Source organism: Agrilus planipennis, unplaced genomic scaffold, assembly GCF_000699045.2.
Source record: "Agrilus planipennis isolate EAB-ADULT unplaced genomic scaffold, Apla_2.0 scaffold203, whole genome shotgun sequence".
Classification (NCBI taxonomy): Eukaryota; Metazoa; Arthropoda; class Insecta; order Coleoptera; family Buprestidae; genus Agrilus; species Agrilus planipennis.
In genome coordinates, this window is record NW_020438993.1 from 405,527 (window position 1) to 416,984 (window position 11,458).

At 33.3% G+C, this 11,458-nt stretch overlaps 1 protein-coding gene across 1 annotated transcript in view; it reads right to left on the reverse strand.

The window, feature by feature from the left end:
• The window catches only part of LOC108740306 (glycerol-3-phosphate acyltransferase 4), a gene marked incomplete at its 5' end in the record, with an annotated part of 25,370 nt that extends 20,965 nt beyond the window's left edge, over nucleotides 1-4,405 (reverse strand). The window contains 1 exon segment of the mRNA XM_018474586.2: nucleotides 4,172-4,405. Within this exon segment, the coding sequence (XP_018330088.1) occupies nucleotides 4,172-4,405 (234 nt within the window).
• Between the last annotated feature and the right edge of the window lie 7,053 nt (nucleotides 4,406-11,458).

Below are 11,458 nucleotides of genomic sequence, written 5' to 3' on the forward strand. Positions count from 1 at the left end.
TCGAAAATGCTGCTTATCGCTCTCCATATTTAAAAGGGCACCAACCAAAAACTACTGCGTAGAATTAATTGGAATTTTTCACACACAAGCCTTGCTATATGAGCTCTCAAAGCATATAAAAATTATACGGCTTAAATGTGAAGTTGGGTACAAAAGAATACAATTAAATCCTCTGTCGGGAAAAAACGAAATGACTTCCGGAACAACCTTATAGTTCCATATCATCAAATTTCCGTTACGTGATGCAATTAACCCCTCTTCCCCCACGTAAACGGACCGTAACGTCCGACAATACCCCCCCCCAACCTACGTTACGTAATTCATGGGCAGCCTTAATTTAAACATTTTACAAAATCCATTTCCGTGTTCAAAAAGGTATGAATAAGTATGGAATAAAAATGTCATTCTGCATTTCGTCATCTGTAAGACCTTCATACGTACGACATTAAAACAAATAACATTCTGACTTACCCCAATGAAGCACACCATCACCCTTAAAGGGAACAGCACACAGTGTCTTATGAAGAAGCCGCAGATCCATATAACAGTCAGCTTCCACGAAATAAACGTGTACCTAGTGTTTGTCCGCGTTAGTAGGTTCCAATTTTTCAATTCTTCGGCCTCGAATCGTGAGGTTACTTGATCTTCTATAATAGCTTCGATACCAGCTTTTATAAGATCCAAAGATGATGCCATATCAAACTTAGGTATCTTAAATATAATTATAAAAAAGGACCGTTGTAGTATTGTACCAAAACCGTAAACTTGTTGAAAGAATAGACTTCAGGGCGCTTGTTTGGTGGAATTTTACAATTTGCAAAAATATTACTGAGAGACAAATGCACAGGGGCAGTTCATATATTACGTCACGCCGTGAGGGGGGAGGGAATTTTGAGGTAGCATGACGAAATATGGCATAGCATGACGAAATGTGTCAATGTAGGGAAGATGCCTCAGGGTAACGGGACGTTTGCATAGAATCGAGCACAACAAATACAATGTACAAATGACAGCGTGACGTGTCCAATAGGGAGGATGTAAGAACTGCATGACGAAGCGCAACTATGGGGGAGGGGGGTTAAAACAGTGGTGAAAACAGCGTGATGTAATGTATGTACGGTCTCATTATATGGTTCAAATTTCAAAAGACTAAGTTCCAAAAGCTTAAAGGGTATAAAAGGCATTTGAACTCTGCCTGAAATTATTGATTTCAAATTTCAGTCTTGTGGATCAATAAACTGAATTTTTATTTTAAAAATACCAAAAAAATGAAATTTCGAAAAACAAATAGATTGTACTGATTAGAATTTCGACTACTTTATCTAGGAAACCCATCATTAAAAATACCTCTTTGGATTGTACGTTATTTTCTTCACTTTTCTGCACATCTTTATCGTTATTTTTTTGACTAGGAGGTTCAGGTACAAATATGAGTTTTTCGTCTCTATCTATCAAAGTATTTCCGTTCAATAAATAGCCGTTTTCGGATTTCTTCAACCCATTGGGTGTCCGATCTCTTTTTCGAGGTTCCGAATTTAATTTATTTTTATCATTTAACTGTGGTTCTTCAACTTCATCATAGTCATCGTCATCTTCATCTTCATTTTGATGTTTTGTAGTTTCAGCTTCGATATTTTTTCTTCCGTACTGCAACAAACAGAAAACAACATTTCAGTCAAATGGCATCAGCATGAGTACACGATTGGAGGATTACTTCATCAACTCATACGCATCAATCATGCCCGACGGGGAGATATACTCAAATAGAAATGCATTAAGGAAACCGTAGAATATTTTAATTGTCTCAGGAAATATTTTATCTCAACACTCTTAGTAACGATAAATTATAAACGTTAGGTATCTAGGAAGTCAGATAAAAGTCAGGATGGAAGGAGTAGTAGAGATGTAAAGCAGATGATAGCGCAGAGTCTAGTCAATAAAAAGAAATCACTTCTATGCTCGCGAACGATTAATTAAGATATTTGAAAAAGATTGTTAAAGGTGGATGTTGTGGATGCGAAACATGGATAGTGGGAGCGGTTGAAATGAAAAGGTTAGAAGCGTTCGAGTGTTACAAGCGAATGATGAGGATACCGTGGATAGAGAAGGTTAGAAATGGAGAGGTATTAGGAAGAATAGGAGAACAGAGGACTCAATGGAAGTCAATAGGAAATAGGCGAGATGGGTTAGTAGGACACCTTCTCAGGCATGAAGGTTTAGTCAGAGAAATATTAGAGGTAGAAACTGAAGTTAAAAGGGGTAGAGGTAGACTTTTTAGATGAGATTAATGTTCGCAAATAGTTGAGGATGTGGGTTGTTCTAGTTTTAGAGAAATGCGAAAAATTAGCTCAGTATAGGAAAGAGTGGAGGTGCGTGTCCGACCAGTCTTAGGACTGACGACTTTATGATGATGATGAACGTGGAGTTCTTTTGGTAGGGGCCAAGAAGTAAATTTCGATTGGGGCCGCTTCAGATAGCTTCTCCAAGATAAAATGATGTAAACTAATCACAGCCTGATAGGGTAATCCCATCTTGACCAAGTCTAGTTCTTTAGCCTAATCAAATTTATCTTATCTGAGGCCTACTGGTATATGGTCACTTCGTTCAGGTTGTCATTTCTAACATGATGGATTCGAGTTTCCACTCAGGACTACAACAAACCTATAAATAGCGATGACCAAAACAAGACCAAGACTGACTTAGTCTTATAAATCCACTTGAAGTAATAATTTTTCGTTTAGCCTTGCATATTTGGTATTGGTCTTGCATATTCATTCTTGGTTTTAGTCTTGGTCTTGTTCATTCAGTCTTGATTTTAGTCTTGATCTCGTTTGTAAGGTCTTGGTCGTGCTGATATAAAACCAAGACTAAGAGCAATTTTGCTCATCATTACCTATAAAAATATACCGATTACGTGTAAAACTGAAACAGGTATGATCGAATATGACGAAAATTTTGCAAATCTAAACTGATTTGAATCGATTCTGAAGTCGAAATTTCGAGGACCTGCATGCCTGTGTCGTTTTCAGAGAAGCAGAAGACATTTTCAGATAGACATTATCGAAGAACAACGTCAACCAGTTTAAGCATTTTCGCCAGCGCGTCAAGAAGAAAAAATGTGTCATTTACCTCTATGTTCGGTACTCGTTTTGCCTTAGCTGTAGATGAACTTATAATCAATAATCATCAATCCTATTATCAGATTCGTATTTAAATTAAATTAATTCAAAACAGTTGCGCGTGTACCTCCCTACCTAAAACGGACGATAATAATGATAAGAAACTTTATCGCTTGGGTAAAAAAATTAGATGACATTCCAAGTAAAATATGCATTTCCATTATCTGGAAGTAATACCCATACTATCTATTTTATATTTCTCATCATTTTTGTCCTTAGTCGATAAGCATATATGTACTTGCGTATATATCAGAATTATATATTAGGTAAGCCGTGCAATATAAGAGATAACAACGAGAGTTACAATTTTATTAGTGTCATCGAACAAAACGAATGAACTCACCATGGTAACGACCCTTGTAACAATTTAATTACGATCAACGAAATAAAAATGTTATTGTGACTAAATCATTAACTTGTTCTGTTTTTATACTTATGACGAAAAACAGAATCAAAAATTCAGTAAAAACTCTTTAAAAAGAAACTCTAAATTTAGTTATTTAGTAGCACGATCTCTCCATGTTGAAATAANGATTAGATTACTGTTCGCAAATAGTTAAGGATGTGGGTTGTTCTAGTTTTAGGGAAATGCGAAGTTTATCTCAGGATAGGAAAGAGTGGAGGTACGTGTCCAACCAACCTTAGGATTGACGACCTTATGATGATGATGATATTAACGACAAGTAATACTCAATGAGAAATAGACAATTTCTAATTTCTTTCTTTTTAACTGTTCGCCATCTAATTTAAGATTAATAAACACAATTTTTATGCAACTCTAATTCCTTTTAAAATGAACCATTTTTTAGCTCTATCTTCTGAAATATTTTTTTGTGACTAAAGACTACAGCATCCACACAACTTTTCTAAATATCACCCTGATTCAGAATGTGCCAAATAATTATAATCACAAAATTACGATAACCTACAAAAAAGAAATCCCACCCTCAAGCCAAGCAAAGCTAGGGCACAACATAAAAACCAAATCTTACCAGCGAATAACAGCCATCGCACATTAAAATAAGTACATCAATAGGTGACGTATGATTCGCAACACATATTCCGTTTTTCGGCTTATTTTCAGTATTGTGGTAGGTGATTACTGACGATAACGCGCCAGATAAAAGGCCAAAACACATTATCGACACGTGATAATTTACCCACTGCTTGAATCTGCCCTCGGGAATGTACCCAACCAGGGCTGTGCATATCGTAAGCCATAGCACCTAAACGGGGAAACAAAAAGCGCTCGTACAAAACCAAAGCCAGCGAAAATCGCCCATATTGTCAGGCAACAAATATATAATTTAACGTTTTTTGTCCCATGTTGAACTCGAAAAGAAATTATTCTAAAGATGGACACTAAAGCACTTAGTACTTACAAATATTTCAAGAAATGCAGTTAAAACGATTTATTGCAGTTGTAGACGAATGCCGCAAGCAATCGATACCGGCATATTTCTGTTTCGCCCTGTATACATATTTCTACGTCACGGACATTCCGTATTTTAAATGTACGTCGTGTTTTTATACAAATGTATAATATACTCTTACGTAAAATTTATTTGCCATATCATTTACAATTACAATTCTATTTGTTTATGTATTATTACGAGTGCGATTTTGTAATTGGGGTCGTACGTAGAAGACACTGTGTTAAACAATCATCACAAAAAAATAAATAAATGAATGCGTTATTTTTAGTACTCGACGCACTTGGCAACCGCAATGGCAAAAAAGTTAAAAATTAAAAAATTCAAAATTTAAATAAAAAATTAATACGAACAGGACCTGTAGTGATACAATTACGAGTATGTCACATTGTTTTTGGTTAAGCAACCTTGAATAATAATGGCAGACATGAGCATTCGACATTAATATGATAAATTGATAAATGTAGCTGCCATTGTTCGTTACTAACTATCTCTACTTAAATATGTAATAAAACAGCACGTGAAAGAAAAGCAGCAGGCGCTTTTCCTCTCTTTTGTGTTTATGAATATTTCTTTTCGATGAAAAACAAATGTTACAAAAAGCATGTGCATTATATATTATCGTAAACAAAATAAAATGCCGAAACAGGCATGGAAAAACATTAGCCAAAGGTCATTAAAATGTATTACCTATGTCATTTTTTAGCAATAAATGCAAATTCATATTTAGTAATTATTAACTTGAAAATTGAAATTCAAAACCTTAATGTTAGAATGTACAGGGTAAGTTTGACTAAGTAATCTTTTAATTAATGAAGAACCAGGATGAGATATGTTTAGTTACATTTGGCTGTTATACCCGGATGCATCGTACTAAACGATAAACAGCTTTGATCACAGCACAATGTTACTTTGGCATACAATACATCTTTGAACAATTATTACTTTTATTTCACGAAAACTATATATATCATAAACCTCATTTTGTTTATCATATAATATTTGTAAAACTTTCTATCTTCTAGGAATTTTTATATTTTCAATTTATTTATAAAAATATCCTTCCCGTAAGCCTCAAAAAATTTTCCTTTTTATAATTAACTTCGAGAAAATACAACACGTAACTATATGATACACATTTCTGGATGTATCTTTAGTTATTCATTGAACATAAAAGCAAAAAAAATTAAGTCACCTATTAAATTTTAATACAAAGGTCAAAGGTTAAAAAACCACCTAAAATAAAAATAGCAATTCTGTAACAAAAAAAACTGACAATAGGCTAATAGGACAGACAATCTGAATATTACGTATGTATGTAAGCATGAAACAATAACGAGCAAAACTTATTCTTTAAGATACGTATAAATTTATTTATTTATTTATTTAAATAGTATTTGGACCAAAACAACACAGAACCCCCGCATGCGTAGCTTAGGGACGAAAACACTGCCCTTAGTTTAGTAGTTTCCTGTAGTTGTTGACTCACCAAAGAAAAAATAGAATCAGTGGACAATATGGCCACATCGACAGGACTCGTGTGGTTTGCCACGCATATACCACCTTTCGTAGGCCGAAAGTTTTTATTATGAAACGTAATTACAGAAGAGAGAGAACGCGATAATATACGAAAGGCCGATATGTAACACCAACCTATCAGCCATCTCCTGTATTTGGCGTTTGGCAAAAAGTTCACAAAAAATGTGCTCGTTATTAACCATAAAATCTAATAAAAATGTCACTTTCAGAAACAAAAAATAAACAAAAAAGGAACAGTAGAAGTTTCTTCGTATGGATAATACAATTATTTCGTTTAATTGTTTATCCCTATTCAACGCATGTCCTCGCTTTCAGTAAGCTGCAATAAATTGTAATTTATATTCTGTTCTTCATAATATAATTGTCTGTTTTTGGGTTGCCACCATATAAATAAGTAATTATGTTCGTTTGCCAATAGAAAATTTATTATAATATTCGTCACCCAAGCATGCTTTCTTTGAATTAATTTTCCAGTCAAATGTTTTTAGGACGATAATTAGCAGCTGTCAATTATTTTAAGTTAGAAAAAGTTCCAACATATTTAAAACTAACACAAATTTAAAAATAATTATAATACATTGTAGAGGCAAGGGTCTCGATTAGTATGTTCACCTCCGGGGATTCGTAATTGTAATTTATATTGCATTCTTCATAATATAATTGTGTTTTTTGGTTGCCACCATATAAATAAATAATTAGGTCCGTTTGCCAATAGAAAATGTATTATAATATTCATCATCAAAGCATGCTTTCTTTAAAGGGAGTTGATCAATTTTCCAGCCAAATGTTTTTAGGACGGTAAATGGCAGCTGTCAATTATTTTCGGTTAGGTTAGGTTATAGCTATAGATAAATAGCAGCTGTCAATTATTTTAGGTTAGAAAAAGTTCCAATATATTTAAAACTAACACAAATTTAAAAATTATAATAATACATTGTAGAGGCAAGGGTCTCGATTAGTATGTTCACCTCCGGGGATTCGTAATTGTAATTTATATTGCATTCTTCATAATATAATTGTGTTTTTTGGTTGCCACCATATAAATAAATAATTAGGTCCGTTTGCCAATAGAAAATGTATTATAATATTCATCATCAAAGCATGCTTTCTTTAAAGGGAGTTGATCAATNAGGATACCGTGGATAGAGAAGGTTAGAAATGGAGAGGTATTAGGAAGAATAGGAGAACAGAGGACTCAATGGAAGTCAATAGGAAATAGGCGAGATGGGTTAGTAGGACACCTTCTCAGGCATGAAGGTTTAGTCAGAGAAATATTAGAGGTAGAAACTGAAGTTAAAAGGGGTAGAGGTAGACTTTTTAGATGAGATTAATGTTCGCAAATAGTTGAGGATGTGGGTTGTTCTAGTTTTAGAGAAATGCGAAAAATTAGCTCAGTATAGGAAAGAGTGGAGGTGCGTGTCCGACCAGTCTTAGGACTGACGACTTTATGATGATGATGAACGTGGAGTTCTTTTGGTAGGGGCCAAGAAGTAAATTTCGATTGGGGCCGCTTCAGATAGCTTCTCCAAGATAAAATGATGTAAACTAATCACAGCCTGATAGGGTAATCCCATCTTGACCAAGTCTAGTTCTTTAGCCTAATCAAATTTATCTTATCTGAGGCCTACTGGTATATGGTCACTTCGTTCAGGTTGTCATTTCTAACATGATGGATTCGAGTTTCCACTCAGGACTACAACAAACCTATAAATAGCGATGACCAAAACAAGACCAAGACTGACTTAGTCTTATAAATCCACTTGAAGTAATAATTTTTCGTTTAGCCTTGCATATTTGGTATTGGTCTTGCATATTCATTCTTGGTTTTAGTCTTGGTCTTGTTCATTCAGTCTTGATTTTAGTCTTGATCTCGTTTGTAAGGTCTTGGTCGTGCTGATATAAAACCAAGACTAAGAGCAATTTTGCTCATCATTACCTATAAAAATATACCGATTACGTGTAAAACTGAAACAGGTATGATCGAATATGACGAAAATTTTGCAAATCTAAACTGATTTGAATCGATTCTGAAGTCGAAATTTCGAGGACCTGCATGCCTGTGTCGTTTTCAGAGAAGCAGAAGACATTTTCAGATAGACATTATCGAAGAACAACGTCAACCAGTTTAAGCATTTTCGCCAGCGCGTCAAGAAGAAAAAATGTGTCATTTACCTCTATGTTCGGTACTCGTTTTGCCTTAGCTGTAGATGAACTTATAATCAATAATCATCAATCCTATTATCAGATTCGTATTTAAATTAAATTAATTCAAAACAGTTGCGCGTGTACCTCCCTACCTAAAACGGACGATAATAATGATAAGAAACTTTATCGCTTGGGTAAAAAAATTAGATGACATTCCAAGTAAAATATGCATTTCCATTATCTGGAAGTAATACCCATACTATCTATTTTATATTTCTCATCATTTTTGTCCTTAGTCGATAAGCATATATGTACTTGCGTATATATCAGAATTATATATTAGGTAAGCCGTGCAATATAAGAGATAACAACGAGAGTTACAATTTTATTAGTGTCATCGAACAAAACGAATGAACTCACCATGGTAACGACCCTTGTAACAATTTAATTACGATCAACGAAATAAAAATGTTATTGTGACTAAATCATTAACTTGTTCTGTTTTTATACTTATGACGAAAAACAGAATCAAAAATTCAGTAAAAACTCTTTAAAAAGAAACTCTAAATTTAGTTATTTAGTAGCACGATCTCTCCATGTTGAAATAAATATTAAAATTACAGTTTTAGAAAACAATTTATGAATATTTGTCACAGTTAAGACCATGGTTTTTAATAATAAATAATATAAGATTTAAAATTATTCAGCTTGCCATAATATTCTAACAATTTAGCTGAATGAAGATATTTATATTAACCAAAGAATACTATTAAATATATTCTTGGAGACTCATATATACTAATGTTGGTGAAGTTAATTATTGGTTAAAGGAGTTTCATAAGAAATACTAAAAAGTGTTTATACAAATATAAACATAATCTTAATCTTACAGTGGATTCTTAGAGATGTTAAAACAAATTGATTTTGGAAAACAATATCATTAAAATTTGCCATTGCCTTAACCATTTTAACATGTTTTCGAAAGACAGATGTATTATAAGGAATATACAGGGTGAGACATGGTGACACCAAAGTACAAAATTATATAAATAGTTAGTTAAAATGTATGGCTTATAAACAATTGAATACTAATCAATCCATTTCTTATTAATTAGCAAAACAAAAAGTTCTAGCTACCAGACGATGATTGCGATTTCGGTCTCACTAAATACCATCAGCACGCCGTAGAAAATTGCTACTTATTATGGGATAAATTCACACGTTATCTGTTTTATTCAATTATTAAGCAATTTATTACTTCAGTATATTTACTCTACTTTATCGGTTTAATCCAATATTTCTGCAATTACGGAAAACACTTTCATTTACGATTGTTGATTTTTACTATGAAATACAAAGTCCAAACTACTAGCAACATAATTTTATTTTTCTATTTACTTTTGTCTCTGTTTTGTTACACTGTCAGTTCTGAATTCTGATGATGGACTTTGCCCTTAACGCAAACAAATTTCAGTGATGTTGCATACAAAACCAGAATACGAAATTGAAAAGATAAAATTCATTATTTTTATAGTACAAAAACATCAATTGATTTTATTCAAATATGAAGATTGGAAAAACTTTGGCGGTTGTTGTAGAACAAACAGAATAGCTCAAAACCCCAACGCCAAAACACGACACTGTAGTTGTCCGAAGCACTTTTCGGTAACAAAGTTACCTTCTTCAGGGACTGAAGTAAACTTCAGAAACAAAAGTGCTTCGGACAACTACAGTGTCGTGTTTTGGCGTTGGGGTTTTGAGCTATTCTGATTTTATTCAATTTAAAAATGCAAATGCGTAATGTACCATAAAATTTATTAATTCATAAAGTCGGAAATAGATTTAAAAATAACATTTTAATAAATTCTTATTTTTGGTGATTACCAATACTAAGAATAGATTTTTATGTGTATTTTGGACAGGCGCATAGTGAAATTTGTGAAGTTACTAATTTTTGCATAATTGCACTACAAACAAATTTGAATTTACCAAACCGATTGTGAAGTCAGAGATGATAAACTACAATTCCTCCTCTTTACATTTCAAACTGGTTTCATAGTGGTCTGTAGACCACCATTTTGTTTTTATTTTTTTTAATTCTCTACAAATGGTCCATAGAACAAAATACGATTGTTAACACTTTTTGTAACATAAGCAAAAATACAAAGAGGTATTTAAAACGAAAAAGTACCTTTTCTGTTATCATTTAGGTTTTTTTTTAGGGCCCAACCGGGTACCGAAGAATGTATTGAGATAGATTGTTTATCCTAATTTGTATTATTTATTGATTACGTACTACACTAAATTAATTGTTATTTCGATATTCAGAGGATTTCATTTATTATAACCTTGATTATAGCGACGTTAAATCTAAGTCCCATGAATTTAAAGCATACTTTAGTACAAAATTCACTGGCTATAGCGACTTCGGATATAACGCTGAGTTCGGGTGTAGCGACTGTAGTAATCCTTGCAGATATAGCGACTGTAATCGGTCGCCAAAGACCAAGAGTTTTCTTATCTTAGAAATAGTAGAATTGATTAGGTAACTTGTAATAATCTCAATTTTGACATGTTTCTTTAAAAATTATTTCAAGTTTCTTAATTATTACAATTAAATTTGTAATATCAACTAGAATACCTAGTAAATTTATTTCTACTGAGATTTTATTTTTACAAATTCGGGTCCGAATTGTAATTTTTATTATTTTCGCTTACGAAACAACGGCCTAGTGGGATAAATATCGCTTTAATATTTAAGTAAATTTTCCTTTTTCATTTTCTCCGTGTACNTTTTGCCATCTTTCTGGTAGTAGCATAATTCCACGCTCATAAAATTTTTGGTCTTTGCTGGCAAAAAACTGATCGAGGAGGTTTTTGACCTCCTCAATTGAGGTGAATGTGTTACCGTCTAAAAAATTGTGGAGTGACCGGAAAAAATAATAATCCGATGGTGCCAGGTCTGGAGAATATGGTGGGTGTAGCATTGTATCCCATTCAAGCTGTAAAAGCTTTTGGCGAGTGACCAAACTTGTGTGAGGTCTCGCGTTTTCTTGGTAAAATACTACACCATTCCTGTTGATTAGTTCTGACCTTTTCTGTTGAAGTGCATCATTCAGTTTGTCCAGCTGATGACAGTAGACTTCCGAATTAATCGTTGTG